At 45.4% G+C, this 25721-nt stretch overlaps 2 protein-coding genes and 1 long non-coding RNA gene across 17 annotated transcripts in view; all 3 read left to right on the forward strand.

Annotated features, from left to right (window-relative positions):
• LOC127601352 (chondroitin sulfate proteoglycan 5-like) overlaps positions 1-17812 on the forward strand; it is a 36014-nt gene extending 18202 nt beyond the window's left edge. Inside the window, exons 2-7 of one of the 14 annotated variants that reach the window (XM_052066528.1) lie at positions 3361-4222; positions 7654-7842; positions 11083-11236; positions 13760-13816; positions 15299-15388; positions 17135-17278. In XM_052066528.1, coding sequence (XP_051922488.1) covers positions 3361-4222; positions 7654-7842; positions 11083-11236; positions 13760-13816; positions 15299-15385 — 1349 coding nt within the window. In that variant the 3' untranslated portion in view covers positions 15386-15388; positions 17135-17278. Of the gene's footprint in view, positions 1-3360; positions 4223-7653; positions 7843-11082; positions 11237-13759; positions 13817-15298; positions 15389-17116 lie in introns of all 14 variants that reach the window. The other 13 variants (XM_052066527.1, XM_052066533.1, XM_052066535.1 and 10 more) reach the window with 13 other exon arrangements.
• LOC127601365 (uncharacterized) lies at positions 7849-10259 on the forward strand. The gene is made up of 2 exons (XR_007962544.1): positions 7849-9660; positions 9857-10259. It is a non-coding gene; the product is annotated as an uncharacterized LOC127601365 (long non-coding RNA).
• A 3494-nt stretch (positions 17813-21306) lies between the features above and the next one.
• Positions 21307-25687, forward strand: elp6 (elongator acetyltransferase complex subunit 6). Of its 2 annotated transcripts, none has more exons than XM_052064908.1 (7): positions 21307-21611; positions 22138-22216; positions 22350-22420; positions 24369-24475; positions 24616-24817; positions 24879-25043; positions 25163-25687. In XM_052064908.1, exons 1-7 carry the CDS (start codon positions 21558-21560, stop codon positions 25283-25285), a joined length of 801 nt encoding a protein of 266 aa, XP_051920868.1. In that variant the 5' UTR covers positions 21307-21557; the 3' UTR covers positions 25286-25687. The 2 variants fall into 2 exon arrangements, with proteins under 2 accessions (XP_051920868.1, XP_051920867.1); XM_052064907.1 differs by having other exon boundaries at positions 21308-21611; positions 24351-24475.
• Positions 25688-25721: the final 34 nt, after the last annotated feature.

Genomic DNA, 25721 nt, shown 5'->3' on the forward strand with positions numbered 1-25721 from the left:
AGGGTTTGTTGGGAGCGTCTGGCGGAATCCCCTGTCAGAAGGAGTTTCAACTCCCACCTCCGACAGAGCTTTTCCCATGTTCCGGGGGAGACGGGGGACATTGAGTCCGAGTGGACCATGTTCCGTGCCTCTATTGTTGAGGCGGCCAATCTGAGTTGTGGCCGTAAGGTGGTTGGTGCCTGTCGTGGCGGCAATCCCCGTACTCGCTGGTGGACACCAGCAGTAAGGGATGCCGTCAAGCTGAAGAAGGAGTCCTATCGAGCCTTTATGGCCTGTGGGACCCCAGAGGCAGCTGACGGGTATCGACTGGCCAAGTGGACCGCGGCTTCGGTGTTCGCCGAGGCAAAAACCCGAGCGTGGGAAGAGTTCGGTGAGGCCATGGAAGCGGACTTCCGGACGGCTTCGAGGAAAATCTGGTCCACCATCCGACGTCTCAGGAGGGGGAAGCAGTGCACCACTAACACTGTGTACAGTGGGGATGGGGCGCTGCTGACTTCGACTCGGGACGTTGTGAACCGGTGGGCAGAGTACTTCGAAGACCTCCTCAACTCCACCAACACGCCTTCCTTGGAGGAAGCAGAGCCTGGGGACTCTGAGGTGGGCTCTCCTATCTCTGTGGTTGAAGTCACCGATGTGGTTAAAAAGCTCCTCGGTGGCAAGGCCCCAGGGGTGGATGAGATCCGCCCGGAGTTCCTCAAGGCTCTGGATGTTGTGGGGCTGTCCTGGTTGACACGCCTCTGCAACATCGCGTGGTCAACAGGGAGAGTGCCTCTGGATTGGCAGACCGGGGTGGTAGTCCCTCTTTTTAAAAAGGGGGACCGGAGGGTGTGTTCCAACTACAGAGGGATCACACTCCTCAGCCTCCCTGGTAAGGTCTATTCAGGGGTGCTGGAGAGGAGGGTCCGTCAGGAAGTCGAGCCTCCAATTGAGGAGGAGCAGTGTGGTTTTCGTCCCGGCCGTGGAACAGTGGACCAGCTCTACACCCTTAGCAGGGCCCTTGAGGGTATGTGGGAATTCGCCCAACCAGTCTACATGTGTTTTGTGGACTTGGAGAAGGCGTTTGACCGTGTCCCTTGGGGAGTTCTGTGGGGGGTGCTTCGTGGGTATGGGGTACCGAACCCCCTGATACGGGCTGTTCGGTCACTATACCACCGATGTCAGAGTTTGGTTCGCATTGCCAGCAGTAAGTCGGAATCGTTTCCAGTGGGGGTAGGACTCAGCCAAGGCTGCCCTTTGTCGCAGATTCTGTTCATAACCTTTATGGACAGAATTTCTAGGCGCAGCCGAAGCGTTGAGGGGGTCAGTTTTGAGGGCCTCAGTATTACATCCCTGCTTTTTGCAGATGATGTGGTGCTGTTGGCTCCTTCAAACGGGGCTCTCCAACTCTCACTGGAGCGTTTCGCAGCCGAGTGTGAAGCGGTTGGGATGGAAATCAGCACCTCCAAATCTGAAACCATGGTCCTCGGTCGGAAAAGGGTGGAGTGCCCCCTCCGGGTCGGGGAGGAGATCTTACCCCAAGTGGAGGAGTTCAAGTATCTTGGGGTCTTGTTCACGAGTGGGGGTAGGAGGGAGCGGGAGATCGACAGGCGGATCGGTGCAGCGTCTGCTGTGATGCGGACGTTGTATCGGTCTGTCGTGGTGAAGAAGGAGCTGAGCCAAAGGGCGAAGCTCTCAATTTACCGGTCGATCTACGTCCCAACCCTCACCTATGGTCACGAGCTATGGGTCGTGACCGAAAGAACGAGATCCCGGATACAAGCGGCTGAAATGATTTTTCTCCGCAGGGTGTCCGGGCTCTCCCTTAGAGATAAGGTGAGAAGCTCAGTCATCCGGGAGGGGTTCAGAGTCGAGCCGCTTCTCCTCCACATCGAGAGGAGCCAGATGAGGAGGCTTGGGCATCTGATTCGGATGCCTCCTGAGCGCCTCCCCGGTGAGGTGTACCGGTCATATCCCACCGGGAGGAGACCCAGGACACGCTGGAGAGACTATGTCACCCAGCTTGCCTGGGAACGACTCGGGATCCCCCGAGGAGAGCTGGAAGAAGTAGCTAGGGAGAGGGAAGCCTGGGCTTCCCTGCTAAAGCTGTTGCCCCCGCGACCCGGCCCTGGATAAGCGGTAGATGATGGATGGATGGAAAAAACCTTACACCCAAAGAGCAGGCAAAATCTAAATTGGAGAAAAAGACAAGTACTTTTATTTTTTTTACGTATAAAATCCACATTGTAAAGCTATCACAAGGTGGTCTTGGTGAGTATCATTAAATTGCAATTGTCATCATATTTAGGGTCTCCCAGAGCAAATTTGAGGAGACCATGGAATGAAGAAGAAAAGGCTGCTGTGGAAAAACACCTGGGGAGACTTATAAAAGGGTGTCAAGCAAGAACAATGCACTGACTGCAAAATGAAAGAGCCGCAGGCCTTGGCTCAAAGAACCTGTAAAGACGTAAAGAACTTCAAGAAAAGATCTGCTTCTCGAGTTCTTCATTTTTAAATTTAAATTTTCTTGCTGGAGTATTTTTTTTTTCAATTCTTTTCTACTCTTCCTGAGCAGTGTTGTTAAAAATGTTCTACTTGAGGTGAGATTTAATGTTGACATGTACTTATAAAGTTTTACAATATATTTGATTTAGTTCCGTAAATTAATTGGCCAAAGCATGGGTCACTTTTATTGTAGTAGTAATTGTACAGCAATTAATCGGTTCAAGTTGTGATTGATATATAATGTATAAATGAGGAACTCTGCTTATCTTAAGTTGAAACTATCAAATTATTCATAAAACAGACTACTCACACTTTTTAAAATTAAAATACAAAATGTCTGCTGTGTAATTGCAGGTTAATAAGAGAGGAAAAACTCTGAAGGCCATACCAAAAGTTGATTTGTATGCTTAACTGCAACAAAACCAAAAAAGATAAGATATTTTAACCAAAGTCACAACAGGAGTGAGGACTTTGAATGTGCCCATTCAGAGTCCTCACTCCTGCTATGATTTCAGTTTCAAGTCTACTTTTTATTGCTCTGTTTTTTAAAGAAGTTGAAGTGGGGAAAGTAGTTGGGGTGACATCTAGTGTACAAATCTAACACTAGTTCCTCTCTAAACCTATCAGAAAGGGTGGTCCTCACTCCCTATCTGGAGTTACCCGGACCTCACAAATATAGTCTTACAGGAATGTGTGTGTGTGTGTGTGTGTGTTGAAACTGATGATGGTGTCCTCACTAATCTTTAATCTGGACTCTCTCGTGTTGAAGTGCATTAGTCAATGACTCCTTTAATCCATCCCATAATGCCTCACCGGTCACGTGATGTCACCCGTGTGTGTCAGCGCAAGAGTTCACTTCCTATTTGTGTGTGTTTACAGGAGTCGTCACGGCGACCAACACCACCGAACTGGCCGCCGCCCTCAACGGGACCCTCCCGCTCAGCGAGCAGGAGGGTCCCACCGATGTCGGCCGTGCCGTCACCACGGAAACCGGACCCGGCGCTTCTGTCACTGTGACGCCCAGGGCGGGCCGGGTGGTCCGGGGCGGTGGCGAGGAAGAGGAGCTAAGCAGCGGCATGTTTGGTGAAACGGCAGTGCCGGAAGCGGGTGGCGCCAAATCACCATCTCAGATCAGCCTTGATTCAGCGGAGACGGAGCTGCTGTTGCCGGGCAACCGTCTGCCAGCCGACGTGGTGGAGGAGGAGCCTCCGCCGCGTAGTGACCCGCCGTGGATCAACGCCAAAGACACAGCTGTGTTCGACCTGGACCGACCATCCACTGACGCCCCGCTGCCTCCAGCCACCAACGCCGCCCAACCCGACGTCCTCCACGTGGACTTTTTCGATCCTGCCTCCCGTGGACGTCAACTGGACTTGGCCTCGCGTCCCACCACGTCGCTGGCCCACGAGCTCCAGGGCGGCGACCCGACTTCCTGGGCCATGCCGGACAGCTACGATTACCTGACCCCGTACGAGGACGGGGTGTCGCCCACCGCTGACGAGTACCCCGACGCCACCACCGACAACGGCGGCTCTCGCCCCAAATTGGCAGGTCCCATCCCTTACTTGCCGAACGGCCCGCGGCGCGCCACCCCGGTGGACGGCTCCGATGGGATGGGCGGCTGTCGCCCGGGCTACCAGATGGTCAACGCCACTTGTCGCTCCCCATGCGACTTTGACCCCAACTACTGCTACAATGGAGGACAGTGTTACCTGCTGGAAGACGCCGGAACATTTTGCAGGTGACACACACACTTCGTCATCGTACATGTAGCATATGCCGAACATACAGTACGTATAATGTATAAGCGTTCACCGTTTGCGTACCTCTGCTATATTGCAAATTATAAGTGATAATTTTGTAGAGTTTTGTTGTAGTATCCAGGCAAGTGCAGATTTCGGGCTACTCCCCTTCATTTTTGTTTCACTTTTCTCCACAACTTTTTCGGCAGCATTGAGATTTATAGGAAGCATAATGCATAATATTTGAATGCAATAAGATAAGATAAGATATCCTTTATTCGTCCCACACTGGGGAAATTTACAGCCTCCAGCAGCAGAGTCAGATTGAGCTCCAGTAGGCGTTGCCATCAAATAGAGAATCTAAGACATGTGAAGTTTCACCGAAGTAGAGAACATATGACATTCATTCATTCATTCATTCTTCCGAGCCGCTTGATCCTCACTAGGGTCGCGGGGGGTGCTGGAGCCTATCCCAGCTGTCTTCGGGCAGTAGGCGGGGGACACCCTGAATCGGTTGCCAGCCAATCGCAGGGCACACAGACGAACAACCAACCACGCTCACACTCACACCTAGGGACAATTTAGAGTGTTCAATCAGCATTTCTCTGAAATTCAGCTAATGTCGTTTCTCATTATACGTTAGCATTAAGCTAGCAGACTTTTTGTTTGGCAAAGTGGTCAAAATTATGGTTAGGCTGGAACGTTTTATTGTTTGAATATAGAATGTATGCGGGTTCACTGTTAACTGTCAGTCTGACGTGACACTAAATACATAACTTATGTGGTAGACACGCCACATCATACATTTGACAAAGATGTGACATCCAGAAGACATTTCACATATGGCTTCACACATTTATTGCATTAAATGAATGTGAAATGCTCCATGCGACATCATAAATGTAAACCAGGGCATACCATCGATCTGACATCCTACATGTGACATACAGTATATGTGCCATCACACATGTTAAATACACGTAATACATGCGGTACATGCGTGTCTGTGGCGAGAGATGATTCAAGCATTCACACGCGAGACGTCAAAGTCAGGCATTGAACTAGAGAAGGAGAAAAAGAAGAAAAGCATCAACAGATGAGAAGCATGCAGAGGTGGAGCACAAATCCAATGAGTCACAACTTTACAGCGTTGCCAGCACTCTCGCGTGTGTGTGTGCGTGTGCGTGTGTGTGTGTCCGTGTCCGGCAGCTTGATATAATTAAGCTTGCATGCAGTGTGTATCCATTTTACATTTCATGGAAACACAAGGCGCAATAATAAAAACATCTGCATGGACACACACACACACACACACACACACAGCCTCAATGTGTGTGCATATGCGTGTGTGTGTGTGTCTCAGGGTTCACTTCCAGTCAATGGGTTCATAGGTCAAAGACACAGGAGAGTTATGACTGCCAGTGAGATTACGACAAAGGACACATGCACAAACAGATTTGCGTGCACACATGCACGCACACACACGCACGCGCATGCACACACACACACACAAAAAACACTGTTTTTGCCAAAGACGTTTGACACGTTGCATTGGAAATACACACACACACACACACACACGCACACACACACGGGCAGTGCTCCACAGTGTGTTTTAGCGCATACAAAACAAAGATATTTCTTCATTTTAAGTTAACAGTCACTCTCATTTGGAAAGCATATCTATAAATACATTTATTGCAATCTGGATTGATGTAATGGTAATGGTGGTCACAGGGTGGGAGGTGGGGTGAAGGCTGAGGGGGAGGCCGACAGAGGGGAGGACAGATTGGGGGGGGGGGGCGGAGCGAGATGGCCTGAGGGGCGGAGATGAAGTGGAAGAAACATGTCAAATGTATCTTTTTATTCCTGTGTGTGATGGAATGAGAAAGATTCGGCTGCTCGGGCTGAGTTGCCATGACAACCAGAACATCCCCACCTCCCCCACTCTCCTCACTCTTTACTCCCCCTCACCACCACTCTCTTACATAAACCTTCTTTGTCCGCTAGTTTGTATTCATGCCCTCACTGACACACATGACCACTAAATGTGTCATCATGGTGCCGCCCTCACTGACCATGTAACATACTTAACAGGTCGTCATGGTAACATATCACGGTAACACAGTCATGTCATTGTGACACAGGGCGTTTTGTGACGGTCACATGACATCAGCGTAACTAATCATGCCATCATGATAACAATAACATAATGTCATTATAGCGCAAAAATATCACTGTGGCTCATTGCAACGTTACAAATGTCAATGTAACACTCGTCATGTCATTGTGTTAATATTACAGCCATTGTCACATACATAGTCTTAGCACACATGTCATGGTAACCTGTCATCACTGCAACACAATTAATTACAACATACAGGATGTTGTCATGGTAACATGCCCAATGTCAGGGTCACCCACGTAGCATTTTGTCGTGGTAACTTACTCAGTGTCAATGAGTAACACACATGACATGTCAGCACATCGATGCATTCAAGGTTAGTGTCACGTACTCAACGTTTCAGCAATGTAACACAATTTATGTTAATAACACGCTTCGGGACCTATTTTAATGCCCAGCGCAAGGCTAGCTTGCAGTCTGACTGTGTGCGTTGCTTGAGTTTTCTTTCTTTTGGCATTTTCATAGACAGACGCAGTTAGAAATAGGAGTTTGCGCCGTTGTGGGCGCGAACATTGACGATTTGATTATTGGCCAGTCAAAGTGGCTCGCCTTTAAATTCAGCTCAGGTGAGGTGACTTGTCCAAATTGCGGAGATCGGCTTGCGCAAAGTATGTTTATAAGGAACTCCAAGAAGATCTCCTTTTGCCGATGATGTCAAGTTGTCAGTCAAACGCACTCAACGGCAAGACATGCCATTAGTGTAACACAGTCAATGTCTCACTGCTCTGCACCATGTCACCATGGTAACACTCCGATGCTAGTGTAAAACCCTAAACGTCGACTTGGTAGCACACTCAATGTCAACGTAACATACTTAACATGTTACCATGACCACATACTGTATGTGTGTCACATTGAGTGCGTTACATCACCAACACGTTTAGAGTTCTACACTGACATTGAGCATGTGACCAAGAAACGGTCAATGTCAATGTCTCACATTAATGAGTCTGTCACGGTAGAACACACAACGCCAATGTTACTCACTAGATCTGACCACGATGGACGATGACGATCTGGCCACGATGAAACTGAGCAGCGGTGCAACATGCTTAAACTCTCACTATCAATGGCACACCGTCAACTTTCTATCGTAGTCACAGACTCCACACTAGTGTAACATGCTCAACGTCAATGAGACACACAATTAAAAAGACACTAGATGTCAGTGTAACGCGCCAAGTACGTCGTCACGGTAACACAATGGAGGTCAGGCCTGTTCATGACCGTTCCGCCGCCCTCCAGGTGCAACGTTCAGGACTACATCTGGCACAAGGGTGCCCGCTGCGAGGCCGTGGTGACGGAGTTCCAGGTTATGTGTTTGGCGGTCGGTGCATCGGCCGTGGTGGTCCTGCTGCTCTTCATGATGGTGGTCTGCTTCGCCAAGAAGCTTCACATACTCAAGATGGAGAATAAGAAGCTGCGCAGACGCAGGTGAGGTGGCCGTGTCGTCACATACAGTAAATACAAAACACTCAAATTCCAAAACTTCATGAGTTCATATTCACCCCCTCCAAATATTTGAGCCGCTGAAAACGAAAGAGGTCGCCTTTTGCAGGAGAATGATTTCACATTTTATGACGGCTGCCCGGTGGCTTACGCTAAGGGCTCTATTTTGGCGCTTAGTCTGAATTAAGACTGGGTTTTGGTATTTTTGTAGATGCGTGCAGCTTGACTCATTTGGAAAACAGGCGTTGTGGGCGTGAACTTGATTAGCTGTCAAATGAACCAGCTCCTCTCATTCCCTTTAGCATCAGTGTGAGATGGGCGCAGTCTTTGACATGGCTGGAGCAGATAATGATTTGCTCGAGTCTACCCAATTTATGTTTATAAGGAACTGCGAGCAGACCTCCACAGGTGGATCATGTCAGGAGACCAGATCACAAATCTGTGAAGTGGGTGCTTCTAGACCCCCTTAAAAACAAACGGCTGACATATGATTCCTTGCTTCTGAGTATGACGCTGCTGGGTGCGTGCGTGCGTGTGTGTGTGTGTGTGTGTGTACTTGCGCGTGGGTGTGGTTGTTTCACAACTTGTGAAAAAGCGAAAGACTACTTTGTCATTAATGAGAGGTTAGCAACATCTTGTGGAATATTATGGCATTACAAAGAGAGCACACAAATAAAGAAAGAAAATTAAGACTCAAATAAACCTACAAGTTCGGATTCAACTTCTGTACGTGAGTCAAAACAATGAACTCGTTGGCGTGACTTTACTTAATTTGTGTGCGGCATAGTAAATGCTGAATGCTGCAAACTGCTGCGTCACCATGTTTGTTTTGAACTTGAGGTTCCACTGACTGACCCTGACTTTGGAGACCCCAAAGCCCTACTAGGGCAATATCCATTTAGGACAATCTTTCAAAGCTATCCAACATTGGCTTGATTTTTATAATGCATTCCTATAGTTTGGCTAATATTATGCACAAAAAACCCGCTCAATTAGCTCATGATAACAACTGAATAATTACACCATAGTTGTATGCAGATTGCAATGTTGTGATTAAAAGTAAAAAGTAATCACAAAAATGAATACTGAAGTAAAGTACAGATACCTGGGAAGTCGACTTAAGTACAGTTACACATTTTCAACAAATCTGTGAATTTGTAAATACGTGTGAGTTCATTGTACGCCGTTTATAGTCATCCCCCCCAAAAAATAACATGGCCGTTGCCAATAAGGTGCCCAACTTTATGTACGCTCTGTATACTCTAAATGTCGGATGACGCCCAGGTGCTAAAATGGCGTCTCCTCCTTCTTCTTCCAATTCCCGTTGGCGAGATGCGAGAGAAAGATGGCGAAGTGAGGAGGAGGATGGGATGGAGGAAGTGGACTGAATGTAAAATGCAGTGAGGTGACAGTGAGATTGGGGGCGTGGGGGCTGAGACGACTGGGCGCTTAGAAGGGGTTGGGGGGGGGGGGTTCTGTGCAGGCGGGGGCGGATGCTTGACCGAGTGTTTTCACAGCCGTCTCCATGGCAACCAGGCAGCAGCTCTCTGGAATCGAACATGCAAATGTGAAGTGGCAAAGCGCTCGGTCGCCGGCTCCCACGCTCGGCGGAAATTTTTGGACCGTTGGGAGATGGCTCGGGGAGGGTTGGGGGGGTGGGGGCGTGAGCCGATGGCAATGCGGGGGGCTAACATGATGATGATGATGATGAAGGCGAGGAGATGCCGCTAGCCAGGAGAGAGATTTTGACAAAGAGAAAAGATGATGTCATGGCTTCGCCGCATCCAGCTTGAAAGTAGGGCAGTCGGAGAGGGTGGGGGCGAGGAGGGAGGGGAGGAGGGGCTGACCTACATGCAGCTGTGCAACTTTGAGGGTGGGAGGGGGCGATGCGGGAGGGGACGCGGTGTGGATGGAGGAATGAGGGAGAGGAAGATGGGGTGGGGGTGGGGGTGGGGGTGGGGGGGTTGGGGAAGAAGTAAGGCAGCATGACAGTAGATAGTAGGAGGCGAAGAGAAGATGGAAGCGTAGTTGCAAGTAAGGAAGCAAGAGAATTGAGGAGGAAGCGAGCAAGGAGGAAGTAGGGGGGGCCAGAAGGAAGTGAGGAGTCAGTCAGAAGTAAGGGAGCAAGAGAAGTGAGTTGGAAGTCAGTGACAATTAATAAGGAAGATAGTCAACTCAACTCGTCTCATTTGATAACATCAGTTTGGCAGCACAATTCTTCAACATAAAAGCTCCAACGGTTGGGCACCCCCAGTTGAGGTTTACTGTCAAACCATACATTAAAAACACACACACAAACAAAACCACGATGTATATTTTAAACAACCAAACAAATTAAACTCAGGAATGCCCCTGCTAGCTTAACACCAACACGTAATGGAAAAAGCCATTGACGGGTAGCATCGATTGGTCATGGTGTTGGTTTAAGCAACACTCGACTGAACTGAACTCAACACAACTTTATTTAAAGATCACTTTAAAAACGTGCGTAGCTGCATACAAAGTGCTGTACATAAAGTAAATAACACGTATCAAATCAATGACCGTTAAAACAATAAATTAACATGAAAACAACCAACACAATGAAAACACTAAAACAATACAGCGTTAAAGCTAAGTCAAAAGCCAAAGAAGAAAAAATGTGGTTTGACGCGAGTTGTAACAATTTAAAGGAACATAAAAGGTGGCGCAACACATGTAGACAGAAAACATCACAGTTCTCAACAGGCATACACTCTCACTCATTTTGTCTTTGTGACTGTATTTACTGTCCCCAGTGGCCAAGATGAGCATAGCAGAAAGAACGGTGCAACACATATTTAATTTATGCATTAAATCATAATGCAAAAATAATTTAAGTTCTTACATTTTCTTTAATCGTTTTTTTTAATTTGCTGTACTTTTACTTGTATCTACTACAATATTATCAAGTTCTATTTTGCTGATTTAAAAAAAACAAAAACACAGAACTTTTTTTCATGGAACGGCTTAGTGGTATTTATTTTAATGGTGGAAGATTTAGACCTACGACACGACTGCATTTTGATACTGGTCACTTGTAGCGCTCATTTTGTTTTTAGGTGCTACTTGGTGCACGAGTGGTTCTTTGAATGTTGATGTTTTGCATCACAGATGAAAAGTTTGCTTCTTCTTTCTTGCTCTCTTTCCTTCCTCTTTGCTTCTTCATCTTCTTCTTCCTGGTTGGTGTGTGTGTCGCCCTTGCAGTAAGTACCGGCCCACGTCGGAGGCTCACAATGATAATTTCTCGCTGTCCACCATCGCTGAGGGCTCCCACCCAAACGTAAGGAAACTGTGCGACACCCCTCCTAACGCCCCCCATGCCCGTGCATTGGCTTACTATGATAACATTATCTGTCAGGTAACGTGCCCCCGCCGCTCTCTTATTCCCTTTTTCTGCATCTGACTCCTCCCCTTTCCCTACCCCTCCCCACCCCGACGCATGGGCATGAGTACCCCCAAGTAGAGAGACTCAGTCTGAGGCCAGCGGGGAGGCGGGAGAGGGTAGTGATGGATGGCGGGGGTGTGGGGGGTCGGGGAGGTTTGCCCAGGAGGACGGCGCCTGACTGTTGAATGAAGAAAGCGGATCATATACAAAGCTGTTCATGTACATTACCTCACAAAAGTGTGAACATCCCGCTCATTTTTGTAAATATTGTATTCCGTCTTTTATTAAAACTGAATAAATGACACATTTTTTAAAGTCGTCAGTGCGCAGCGTGTACGACTGTCTAGTTAAAATAACCCGACGCGCGACCTTTTGCACATCCATTTTTCATTCAAGGGCACCAAGTAAACCTTGAGTTAATCTATTCCTCCCAATATGTCTGTGAGCAAGCCATTCAAAAATTTGCCACATTGTGACATCACAATTGGGCTAATTTAAATAATCCTGCCTCCATACCGAGTTTCTTAGCCAATGACATGATCATTTTCCCTAGACAAAGTTCCAGAGAGAAAGACACTTGGGCCCAAAGCATTGTCAACTCAAAGCTAAAAGGGAAGAAGAGCGACAATGTCAGCGCATATTAGCGTTTGACAGTTTTACCAGCATTGCTTCCGAAAGTAATGTTTGACCGTGTCATGCATGGCACATAAATTAATTGACAAATGTCATTTGTTGACTTACTGATGAAAATTCATAAATGTCAGCCCCAAAAAATGGATCATGTGTGTCCTTTAAAACGTAGCATCACAAACAATTATGTCACAGTCAAGCCCCGCCTTCTTTCCCTCAATCCTTCACTCCCCGCTGCCGCATCCATCTTTCTCTCCAATCTGTGGTCTCTGTTTGCCTCTCTGCTCGGTAAGTCAAGGCTCGACATGCGTCACCTGATGGCCATGCCCGCCACTGCAGCTCTGCTTCGTTAACAAACTAGTTTATCCTGATAGTGGGCGTTACAAGGGGCGGGGCCGGGTGACATCATCCAGTATGAGCCTATCAGGATAAACATCTGAGATGCAAGCCCACTCTGAGATTCCACTAACACTAGCATGGTTAGCCGTTAGCATAATATTAGCTGAGCATGATGTCCCTGCAGGATGGCGTAAGGAAAAAAAACATGCTAATATATTCTCATGTTCCGTTTGGAATGTTTTTTACGCCATTCAGCGATCTGAGTCGGTAGCCGCATGGGTTAGCTTAGCTTTGCGCTACAACTATTTGTTGTGGGGTTTTTTTTTTTTTTTGGTCTGCATTTTGGTAGAAGTGGTACCACCTCTAACAGCCCATCACTCTTTAGCTCTTTGCTAACTTTTCAAAGCAAACTCAACAAAGAACATTTTCCCAACTTTGCTCTCACACATTAAAACAACACTTGCAGGGTTAATCGCTACAATGGTATTAGCTTAACATAACTGGATCATAGGTTATGCCAAACAAAAACAAAAAAAACATGCCCTGCTATCATAGTCTCATGTTCTCTTTAGAATGTTTTGAAGGGTCAGAGGGTGTGGTGGATTGGGGGCAAGGAGGGGGTGGGCGGCAGATGTGGCAAATCAAGGTCCAGAAAGTAAAAACCCTGGCACGGTTTGTCGTTAGCCACAGGTATTTCTACTCAATCGGTCGGAAAACCATCTGCCTGAGTTGAAGCCAAACTGTATCAGGTTTTTTTTTTTCTTTCTGGACTTGGATTTGCCATCTCTGGCAGTTGGTAACCACAAGGGTTAGGTTAGCTGAACACTACTTTTTGGCCTGTTTTTTTTGAGTGAGATAAATGCTACCACCCTGGAACACCCCATTACTACGTTTGTTCCCTGCTAACACTCCAAGCAAATAACATTTTCACAACTCTCACCCACAAAGACTGGGAATAAATATGTATCTTCATCACATCTCCCTTAAAGTCTTTTTACCTCACAACATTTCCAAAAAAGTCACACGAAATAAAAGCTACACTTACTCCCTGAAGCACTAAAAATATAATGGATTGAATGTGTTTCATTGCTAACAAGCGTGTTCATTTTCCATTTAAAATAGCTTATGCTAATATCCTTAGCATTGAAAAATGAAAACAGAGGCCATCTTGTTGTGCTGTAGCTAATTGACCTGACAAGTATCACACAGACATTGCGTTTGTGTAATTTGTAAAAACAAACCAATGTATTTATGTCAGTAGCATCAGGCGCTAAAACGCGAGCCGTGTATACAATAAATATGATCGCAACTAAAACATGAATGACACATTCATCTCTGAAATAAAAACGGATCAATTATCATTAGCTAACATTAACTTAATTAGTATAGCATTAGCACCTTTCTTCACTTCCTGTCTGCCTCGTTCTTCTGGCTCTAAGCGCCAACTCTTTTGTCTCCTGCGCCGTCGTCCTGACAACAATGCCTTTCCGTCTTTGAGGAGTGTAACCTTTGAACCCCCCCTCCCAGAAAACCATGAGCAGATACACGTGGGAGTGTAAGACCAAAGAGGAGTCCGACTGCGAGGTAAGACCATAAACCCCTCCGCCCCTGTTCTCCCTTGTCCCACCACGCTGTCAGTTAGCCCTGCCCCGCCACACCTTTCTAAACAGACCTGTCAATCAATCAATCAGTCACTAAATCAATCAATCGCCTCAACTGTCACTGCACCAATACATGTACACTGAAATACCTTCATACACTATCATGACCAAATATGAGAAGAAGGAAATGTGAGTAGGAAATAACCAGGTAGAGAGAAGTAATTAAAAGGAAGTTAGCAAATGAGCAGGAAGTAAGACGGATGTGAGCGTGAAGTGAGAGAGAAACGAGAAGGAAATGATCTGGGAATGAACATGACGTGAAATGTGCATGAGTAGGGAGTAAGAGAAAAGTAAGCGCAGTCTAAAAATAACCCGGACGTGTAATGGCGCCTACTTTCCATCGCGGCGATTAAATTCAGCAGCAGCCATCTTGTGTTGCCACTTTTATGTGTACCCACAATGATTCTAGACTGATTTTGCTTTGGTGTACTCATCATATAGTCAGAATGAAATGAAATGGAATAAATGAAACAATAATAATAATGAAGTCCATCACAAAAAAAATGCAAATTCATTTTATTTGTACATTAATAATAGGAGACTGTGAAACATAAAGCTAACATCTGTAATGCACGATTGACGATACTGAAATAATATACTCTGAATGGTCGATGCAGCCAGTTAAGTTTGTCCTTTGCTGGGTTCCGATTACTCAATACAGGGATCATGGTCGAAAACACACACGAGCAACGTGTTTTCGGCGCAAACCAAGCCGAATTTCTCATTAACGGTGGCAATGCAAGATGGCTGCCCTCTGACTTCAGCCGCGAGAGGCCACTGTGAGTCCAGGTTCTTTTTAGATGTCCGTAGAAGTAAGCAAGAAATTAAAAGGATGAGAGTCAAGTTGGTAGGGGGAGAGTGCGCTTAAAGAAAACAAGATGGAGATCAGGAAGTAATCTGGAAATGAGAGGTAAGCAGGAAGTGACCAGAAAGTATGGCGGAAATCAGAAAAAAAGTGAGCATAAAGTGCAAACAAAGCTGAATTAAATCGGGAAGTGTCCAGGAAACTGTACGGAAATATGCAGGAACTTGAAAGAAAGTAAGCAGGAAGTGAGTAGAAAAAAATGAAAAGATAATTCTTGTTCAATAAAATAGTCAGCATCCAATCGAGCATTAATTGAACATAAAGATCAAACTTGGTTCAAACGGGAGTCGGGGCGGGGGAGTCGTTGGTCTGCCCAGAGTGTGCGTGTGCCTTCATCATCATCACCATCAAAACGTTTTTATCTCTGTTCCCCACCTCCCCTGCAAAAAAAAAAAAAAAAAAACGCTGGAAACTCCTCGTGATTCTGTGCCCCCCACCCTACCGCCAAACCCAGTTCCTCGCAACCGCCACTACCACCACCCACATGCACCGCCACCAAAGCCCAACAAGTCAAAACAAAAAACCCAAAACGTTTTCCAGTTTCACGCTGACGGGAGGAAAGAAGGCTCGTACCCCGTAACCATGGAAGTCACGTACCCGCACGTCCTGCCCGAAGTTACGATCTAGCCGGTAAATCCACTTTTTGTCACATGACACACACGTATCGCTCACATGAACAATTTTTTTCCCTTGAGTGTGTGTATTATGAGGATGTGTGAGTGTATGTGAGTGATGATGCGGGTCATGAAAGGGAATTTTTAAAAAAATCAATAAATAAACAGTCCTTCAAACATTCTGATGGTGGTACCCACAGAAGACCCCCATGGGCAACATAAGTGTTCATTTTGGGGAGTGGGAGGGGCAAACAGTGTTGGGGTGGAGGTGGGGCATGAGTCAATATTCTATAAGTGGTGAGTATTCTTAGGGTTGTGGTATGGAAAACTTGTTGCATGTGGATGTGCATGTGCTTCCTGGTTTGTCAGAATGGGCTGAGGGAGGTTGATGGGTGGGGTAGGGTGGGTCGGGTTGTGGGTTCACCTTTTCTATCAACGGAATATCATGATACATAAATGTACGTTATCATGCCCCTCAGCGAGATACGTGACATGACATTACAAAACGTACCGAATGACATGATATGAGACGTGTTTCATGACGTTACAAAGCTTACGTCACCATACTGGCATTAAAATGAGTTTCACATGTTTCCCAGTGTTGACTTGTTACGTAACACTGGCTGCGTTATACACGTTACATGTATGACATGACATTACACGCATTTCATTCGGACACACGTCTCACATGATGTCACGCGATGTCACACTTGTTACATACCGGTACATGGGTTGCACATGCATCAGACAATTACTCATGTAACGTGTATGATATCATGTTACACATGTGTGAGACATGTGTAACATGATGTCATACACATTTCATGAACTTCAAGTGTTACAGGCTACGTTGCTGAAATGACAACAGGGTCCATGACGAAGTTACAAGCATTACATGATGCTACACACGTTACATGACTTGTTGTTACAGTATAGATAGGCTTCACACATGCATCCCCCCGCCCCCACCATGAAAAAAAACTGGACAGGATCATGACAATTAGATGTGTTACGTGGGATAACAGGCCTTACAGTTTGGGTATTCAACATAAATAATATAATTTAACGATTCTGACATCAGGCGGCCCGGTAGTCCAGTGGTTAGCACGTCGGCTTCACAGTGCAGAGGTACCGGGTTCGATTCCAGCTCCGGCCTCCCTGTGTGGAGTTTGCATGTTCTCCCCGGGCCTGCGTGGGTTTTCTCCGGGTGCTCCGGTTTCCTCCCACATTCCAAAAACATGCGTGGCAGGCTGATTGAACGCTCTAAATTGTCCCTAGGTGTGAGTGCGGATGGTTGTTCGTTTCTGTGTGCCCTGCGATTGGCTGGCAACCGATTCAGGGTGTCCCCCGCCTACTGCCCGGAGACAGCTGGGATAGGCTCCAGCACCCCCCGCGACCCTCGTGAGGATCAAGCGGCTCGGAAGATGAATGAATGGATTCTGACATCTCGTCAATGCTACAAGTCGCGTAACGACAAGAATATGAGAACGTTACAAACATTCCACAGTGTTACACGTTATATGACGTGTTACGTGACGGACCAGATCTTTCATGTAGTACATGACGTTACACGCTTAATATGACGTTACACACGTTTCATGACTTCCACATCACTGTGACAGGATATTAGACGCCTTGCATGATTGAGGCGATCATATGTTACCATTGTACTGGGGGAGGGGGGGTCTCTGTGCTAATTCCACTTTCTACCTTCCCCACTTTACCCTTCTCCTCCTCATGTCAGGATGATCCCAATTCCCAGAATAAACTGGAGGAGCCGGTGAAGGCCCCGCCCAAGGAAGACGACGCCCTGAACATCCACAACGCGCTGACGCCCAAACATGACAACCACAAGTTGCTGGGCGACGACGACTCGGAGGTCAACTCCCTGCAGAACAACATGATGTGAAAAAAAACTTTTTCACCAACACACCGATCGCTGTCCATCGACCCACTCGAGCCCACCACGCCGCTCCCCACGGGTTCCTCGACCAGCCGCGCCAACGCTGCCGCCCAAACCCGTTCTCGTCCTGTTGCCCCTCCATCTTCACTTCACTATCTTGTTGCTGTCACTTAACTGCCCCTTACCTCTTTCACTACACACACACACATGCACACACACACACATGCACACACACCTCCCTGCCTGCATCGTTGTATTTTGTAAAAAGATTCCAGAATTCCAGCGTCTGTAAACGTGGTCAAAAGAAAAAGCTACTGAGAGGTTTTGATGTTTGTTGACTAATCCAGTGAGTGTTTATAAATATTGCAAACAAATCCGATCGATGGATCGACTTCAAACACGACGTGTCTTGTTTTCTTTGATGTGATTTCTAATCCTTTGATGTACTTTTACTGTTTTTATTTTCTACTCTTTCAACCAACGAGAAACAACAAACGAGATTCCGACACTTGTTGAAATAAAACCTTTTTAACATGACCGTTGTCTGGATGTCTGTTCTCCGTTCGCACATACACACATATTGTCACACCAGAATGACATCAAATTATCTGAAGGGGGGAAGCCGCAACACTCGAATGACATCACATGAATTGTGCGAGCGACACCCACAACAATGCGTCATATCACAGGTGTTACGTGCCTTGCATTCCAGGAGCTAATGATGTGTGATGTTACACGTGTTACATGGCACCACATTATATTTTTATTTTATTCTATTTAATCAGGAAAAGCGGCTGAGTATATCCCCTCTTTACCTGGCATCGCCCGATGGCACGTCCGTTACACGTTATGTCTATTTTTTTAAAATTACACATTTCACTCGCATGACCTGATGTTACGCGTCTTTTACGTGGAGTCACATAACGGTGTTACAGGAAATCTGTGAGTTACATGGCGGTACTTGTCAATCCAGGACGTTACACAAGTTGACACAAATTTGCTCATGTAAAAATATTGCCGGCACATCAAAGAAAGGACAGCGTATCTGTGTTTTCAGTTTTAAAAACTGTCGACTGGATTTTGGATTCAGAAGAAAGAAAATGCGCGCACACACACACACACACACACACACACTATGTCGTTTCAAGACGTCCTGAGCTTCTTTCCCAACATATTTGCATATGAACACCCCCCCCCCCCTCCTACACACAGCATACAGAGCACGCCATTCAGGTTGTTGCACGCTTACATTCATATGTGCACAAAGCATCTGACAGTTCACACACTTTCAAACCATATAATAACACACACACATCCGCACACACGCACACACACACACGCACACACACTTATAGGCAATCTACTTCACATCATATTTAGTGCACTGGTGTGTCCACCTGCATACACACCCGAGGCCGACGTGCCTTGTGCATGGTGTCTTGTGGACATGAGAGAAATGAAAGAGTTAAAACACGCTATTGTTACTGCTGATTCCCAGGGTGCTGCTAGTGGGGGTTAGAGGGAGATGGTAGGCAGTTTTTTTTTTTGGGGTGGGGGGGCTGGTGTCTGCCGGGCGAGGTTCCCTTGTGTCCCCTCAGATAAATAAAGAAGGGGATGGGGGTCTAGATGGGGGTGCGTAAGTAACACTTTAGTCTAAAGAAGAAGAAAAGGCTTTTGTAGCGCGAAGGAAACAAATACAACAGTTAATCACACACACACACACACACACACAGTAGAGGATGTGAGTTGAAACAAGTGAAGCAAAGTAGTCCTGCTGCCATGGCAACAAGTGGGCATCACATGACCAACAGAGCACAACAGGCAGGGTGTGGGAGTGTCTGTCTGGGCACCCGAATACCCCCCCCCGACCCCCCCCCCCCCACACACACACGCAATCACAGATTTTGAAGCAAACTTTTTTTTCACGGATTTGAAGAGTATTCAGTTAAATGTATGGCACGACTGGAAGGGAGTCACTGTAATCAACAGCAAAAAAAAAAAGAGGTGAAAGTGTTCCCCTTCTAAACTCCCCACAGGGCAGTGAAAATATAAAGTATGCTTGTGAGTATTGTTGTATGCTAGATTTGTATGTGTTGGTGCTCCATGTGAGTTAAAAGTAACAGTTTTGGGAAGTTTTATGATTACCTTAACACCTATGCTCATTTACATTTGCTATGCTGTTTCACTTCTATGTTAGCATAGAGCTAGCAGACTTTTGTTAGATTAAGTTATGTAGTTTGCTTGACCTCTATAACTTAATTATTTGAATAGAAAATGTTTGATGCTCTTCTTTTGCAAATTCTGTTTGTATGTGTTGCTGCACCTTTTTTATTAGGATGAGCTACTTGAGATCCAAAATACTGAGATGTTGAGAAACTAAAATGATGAGACGATGAGACACTGACAAGATGAGATACTCATTAAAAAACCTAGGAACCGAGCACGGAGCCTGAGTCATCAATAATGACAGGCGCGCGTGTGTTTGTGTGTGTGTGTGTGTGTGTGTGTTTGTGCGAATGCATATCGTGCACACGTACTGTACATACATGACTTATGAATCGATTTATGCCAGCCAACATGGTCCATGTAAGTGTGCGAGTGTGTGCACGATATGCAGTGAGAAGTGCACCCTACACACCAGCATGCATGACTTATGCATGCCTGCATAGTACATGTTTGTGTGTGTGTGCATGTGTGTATAAGTGTGTGAGTGCATTCATCACGTATGCATCCATGCACGCATGCGTGTATGTGTGTGCGTGCGTGTGTGGTCGCTAACCAATCACAATGCTTCCTCATGCATGCGGACAACATCATTCCACCACATCATCAGCCAATCAGGAGCTGTCTAAATCCCGGCAGAACAAAGATGGAAAATAAACATTCTCAAGATGACATTCCAGTCGATGTCAATTTAGCTTTGCTGTAGCACCATACAAACCATTCAAAAATACAAACTGAAATTTTTATTTTAGTTTGAAATTGCCCCAATGAACCAACCTGCAAAACATTGCTCCTCAGTCCTCACAGTTACAAAGCTGCTCCACAAATGAAACCATCGATGAGCAAAACTCCTCCAGGAAAAATAAGTTACTTCAAGTCTTTTAGGTTCGCATTTTTGATCCACGTTACATGCATAAAGCTTGACCTGTTTGAGGCATGTGAGAGCCCAACACTGCTGCCTGCTGACACTGCATTGCTTGTGCACATTGCACAAGGATGCCATTCGCTCTCTATTTGTAGTGTAATGCATGATCTATCATGCCTGTCATCTTATTTATCTGCTAATAAAAAAATTAAAAAACACGCCAAATACAGCTGCTGTTGTAGTATTATAAATATTCGTCTGTATGTATTATTATACAGTACCATACATACAGAAGCCACGAAAAGTCAGTACAGTATTTGTAATACTTAAGACAGGGCTGTCAAACTCATTTGACATTGTAGGCCGCATACAGCCTCGGAAGATGTCAAGTGGGCCGGACCATTAAAATGATACCATACTCTGCTATAAATAACCAAAATATCATCTCTTTCCTTTGTTTTTGGGATAGTGAAGCATAAGAACATTAGGAAAATGTCGACATTTAATGAACGTATTTTTTACAAAACGTTTCATGAAGCACCTTAGATTTCCTTATATATGATATGCATTGCAACTGATCCCACTGATAGTACAAAGGCCCAAAACTTTAACAAATAATTGGTATTGAAAAATATAGTCATGCATTTTAAGATGGAACGAGATTTATAAAGAAAGGAATTTTTGAACCATTTACACATGCGCATATAAAATCTAAATGTAATCCCTGCCTGCACTTTACAAACTAAAGAGAAAAGGTCTGCCCCCTATCGGATAATCCATTAATTACATTTATTAAAAATATTCATTCTGTGTCTTTTATGCATCTTTTTTTCCCTACATTTTAATTACTCTGCGGGTATGATCAAGCCTCCTCGGGAGCCGTTTGTTAGACACCACTAATTTAAAATAATAAAACAGGCAATATATAATAACCAGAGTGAGCCATCATGTACTAGAATTGGATCTTTGGTTGAACGCCGCTAACTCAAGTTAGCTTATCAGTCAGCATCGCGAGGCTTCTGCTTCTTGAATTATTTGATCATGTTGAATCTTTCAATGAAACACTGATGGCCAGATGAAGTCTCGATTATTAGTATTAGTATTGACAACCGTACTGGTGTGAGATTTAAGCTAGTTTTGTGTGTTCGTGACATGTAGCTCCTGCTGGCTGGTTAGCTGCTAGTTTGGCTAACTATGTTTGCGGAGCTCAACAGCATCTTGAACGTCAGCCCGGAACACTTCAGCACGGTAAGCGGCGAAAGTGGCAGCAAGTCGCATTTGTGTAAGTCGTCAAGTCTTAAAATTTAAGTTTAAGCAATTCCCAGGTTACTCTGGTAAAAATCAAACGAGTCATAGATACACAGTTAGAAGCACAGGCGGGGAGTAAAAGCCCCCCTCCCTCTACTGTTAATTTACAGTAATATGGCTCCTGTAAAAATCACATGGAGCCTTCTAAATAATTACTCTAGTCAGTATCAAGTGAACATAACAAAAACATTGCTGAGTAACTTCAGTTTTTTTTCTAATTTCTTCAATCAGATCATGAAATAAACAACATAAAATAGGAACGTAGTTATAGATTGACCTAACATTTGAGATTTTGTATCGCTCCATCACTATCAAGCGCACCACGTTTCATGAACTTCTAAAATTACGGATTTACAGTAAGACGGACTCTTCGTTCAAACACGTCGCTTCCGGCTCAATGCGCATCATGTTTGTATTGATTATGAATGAAGGCTGCTCACACATGTTCTTGTTTTGTTGTCATCAGAGTGAGTTTGTGCTGCTGTCGGACAGGCAAAGCGATGCCTCGTTTCTCCTGCACCACTTCCTCGGATTCTACCTCAGAGGTGAACGCGACACATATCGTACACGTGAATGATAGGACGTGACGTGACGTGATGTGACATGTCATGACAAACACGTGAATAATAAGCCTTGCTGATAATCCACTAAAGTGTCAAATGTCGTGTCTTGTTCCAGCTGGCTGTCAAGTGTGCTTCGTGGCTCTGGCGCAGTCGTTCAGTCACTACAGTGCAGTTAGCCAAAGACTGGTACATCACACACCACTTAGATTTGTTCTTGATTTTACTGCTTGGTGCTTTCTACCGCCTTTATTACCGATTTGTCTTACTGTTTATTGTGCATGTTAAATTGCTCCATGTACAGCACTTTGTATGCAGCGATGGCTGTTTGAAAGTGCTCTATAAATACGGTTGACTTGACTTGACTTGACACCACAACACATTCGTTAAAAAAAACAATACAATTTAATCAAAACGTGATACAAAGACACACGTACTGATGAGACATCCAGGTCGTGAACACTGCTCAACATCAAGTGAACGAATTGGGATATTACTGTTTCACGAGAATGTGCAACTTGGATTTAATATGACCGTTAATTGAAACATATATACAAGGAGGAGCAGAAAACATCACTTAAATGATAATCATTAATGACCTCACGAAGGAAAAAGTTTAGTATAGCGTGCCGCGTAGTATACCGGGAACCAAAGAGCGACTGAAAACACAAACAACAGTATTTAGTTTTTCTTCACATGAACCGTTGACAGTTCGTTTACAGTGCATGAGGTTCTCCATCCCTGGTCTAGATTACACCCACTACAACTGTTTCTTTAAATTGCAATCTGTACAACTGTGGGCTCTTTGGAAAAGGCATTCATGAAAGCCCCAGCACTCATTTGGATCCTTATATGGTAATAAAAAAGAGGGATAGACATGGTCCATTTGTCAGTTTGGACCATTTATGTTCCTTTTCTAACCATAAACAGTATGTATGTGTACCGAGAGGTTCAGTCATGAACCCTGAAGGGTACATCACAAAAAGTTGAACCATGTACCCAAAGCTATGGGACTATTCATATGTCATAAATCATATAATGTTATCCATGTCATAAAAGAGAAAGTGTTTGTTGAAAGATAATACGATTGACTTTTGATGGACTCATGATTTCACCATATGATCATTACCATGCTAAACTACAGTGTAACCTCAGAAATAAGACCACCTATGTTACTGCTCAAGGTGGTCTTATTTTCGGGGTGGTCTGATTTCTGAAGTGGCATGCAGTAATGATAATGCAGAAGTAATGTGGCTCACATGCAACAATATACTGTAGCGTCATGTACACACGATGAGTAATAAATGATGGATTGTACATGCAACTGTATTGTACACAAAATAAATTTAAGCATTTGAATAGTCTATGTATGTATAAGGCAAGAGAAAAAAACTACATATCACCGCTGGCTCGCTCTCCTGACAGCTTAGCGCCTCCAATGTTGTGCCTCGTTTTGAAACGATCCAGCCAACCGTTGGACGCTTTAAAGACTTCGTCCTTTTTAAGCTCCTTCGCGTATTCTCGTGCCTGTTCCTGGATCATCTGTCCGCTGATAGGGATATTCTGGCTGCGCGCTTTCTGAAACCATCGCCAAGTTAGCTCGTCCACGTCGTCGTAGTCACTTCGGTAGCACAGGCGTTTTCTAGAAGAGCTAGCGTTTGCTTGGTATGTGTCTAGGAGCTCCCGTTTCTTCTTCAAAATGGTTTGGATTTGAGTTTTTCCAACTCCAAACCGCTCAGCCAATGTTCGCTGGCTCGATCCTGGCTGCTCACTGGCTCGAATAACTTCAATTTTCTGTTGTAGGGTCAAATCAATTCTCTTCTTGCTTGCTGCCATTTTCACACCTGGTCGCAATTATGAGGCGATAGCTTCCTGGGACCGGATATCGCGGTCGCAATTCTGAATTCCGGGGTGGTCTCATTTCTAGGGTTTCAATACAATACAATACATAGGTGTTCTATTTGGGACCGTACAAAACCGGTCGTATTTTTAAGGTGGTCGTTTAAATGAGGTGGTCGCATAGCGGGGTTTCACTGTATTTCAAATGTGCCAGCCAAAAAGATGCTGCTCTTCATGTGATGCAGAAAGAAAGCTAATATCTTGTCTCCTGTTTGTTGAGGGTGTGAATTTGTCTCAGGCCAAGGAGAAAGGTCAGCTGGTTTTCCTTGAAGGACTCCAAGAATCCTTGTCCATCCTCAATCCGCACGATGCTACAACAGGAAGTGAGGCCATGGATTTCCTCAGGTGAAACCTCCTCCGTTTTTCTCCCCCCCCCCCGCCCGAGTCACATTTGCTTCGCTTGGAACGTGCTTAATTTACATTATTGTGAAGAACGCGTTTGACTTGACTAAAGTGTCTTTTATTTGATCTCTCATTTTGTTCAGGAATCCCGGGGCAGGCCTGCAATGTCTCTTCCAGTTTGTTTCCTCCAGTGTCAATCATTCCAGGGGCACAGAGGACGGTGGGCGCGGGCCCCCCGTGCTGTTGGTGGATGACCTGAGCGTGCTGCTGAGTCTCGGCGTCGGCGTGGATGCCGTGCTGGATTTCAGCCATTACTGCCGCGCCGCCATCTGCTCAGAACTGAAGGTGAGCTGATGTCTCCGTGGAGAAGATTCCAGATGCCATCTTGAGTTGACTTTGGCGGCAGGGCAATGTGGTGATGCTGCTGCGCTGTGACGGAGAAGATGACGACGACGATGTTGGAAGTGATGATGGTTCGGAGAGGCTGCTGAGGGGTTTGACTCACCAGTGTAGCCTCGCTCTTCATGTGCAAAGTCTCCCGACGGGATATTGCAGGGACATTCACGGTCAGGTGAGCAGTCAAGTGGTCCAGTTAAAAAAATCTGCAAGTATTTAATTAACTGCCCTCACACACACTCCTCCGGGAAAAAAAAACTGAATAGGAAATAATAGGTTTGCGTGCCTGTTCAGGTGGAAATGTGCGACAGGAGGAAACAAGCTGGCGGTCAACAGAGGAAAATGACTTTTCAGTTCAAAGTCCACGACAAAGGGGCTTCGTTCTTCGCTCTGGGGACTTCCAGCGCTGTTCTCTAAACCGGGCACGTCGTGGCATTCCTCATGAGGGATTGGCAAAGATGACGGAGGACGCCTTGCACGGAAACGGTTTACGGATGCATCCAGACGAGCATCCAGTGCACGTCTGGATTCTCCTTCTTTTAGGAGATTTTTTTTCTCATGTTCCTAAGTTATCAAAACCTTTTGAAGTTGACAGTCTTTTTTTTAACTTGAGAATTTTTCATTTCATGCTTTTTTACTTACTTCACAAAGTTAAATGGGTACTATTTAAAAGAAATTCCACAATTTTCTGTGCTCCTAAAGTACGGAGTGCATTAATTAATTGTTAGGCATAATCACCAAAATTATTTGATTAAATCCTGAAATATTTCATTTTGTGTGTAATGAATCTACTTGAATTAATAAACAGTACTGACTTAAGTTTGCACGATATCTTAACTTCCGTGGGGAAAAA

This window comes from Hippocampus zosterae, chromosome 5, assembly GCF_025434085.1.
Source record: "Hippocampus zosterae strain Florida chromosome 5, ASM2543408v3, whole genome shotgun sequence".
In the NCBI taxonomy this organism is placed as follows: domain Eukaryota; kingdom Metazoa; phylum Chordata; class Actinopteri; order Syngnathiformes; family Syngnathidae; genus Hippocampus; species Hippocampus zosterae.

Excerpts from the sequence above, each read along its gene's own strand:
- elp6 (XM_052064907.1), top strand. The coding sequence starts at position 21,558 with ATGTTTGCGGAGCTCAACAGCATCTTGAACGTCAGCCCGGAACACTTC. Across the intron at positions 21,612-22,137 it reads GCCCGGAACACTTCAGCACG|AGTGAGTTTGTGCTGCTGTC; the intron begins GTAAGCGGCGAA and ends TGTTGTCATCAG. Across the intron at positions 25,044-25,162 it reads GCAGGGACATTCACGGTCAG|GTGGAAATGTGCGACAGGAG; the intron begins GTGAGCAGTCAA and ends GTGCCTGTTCAG.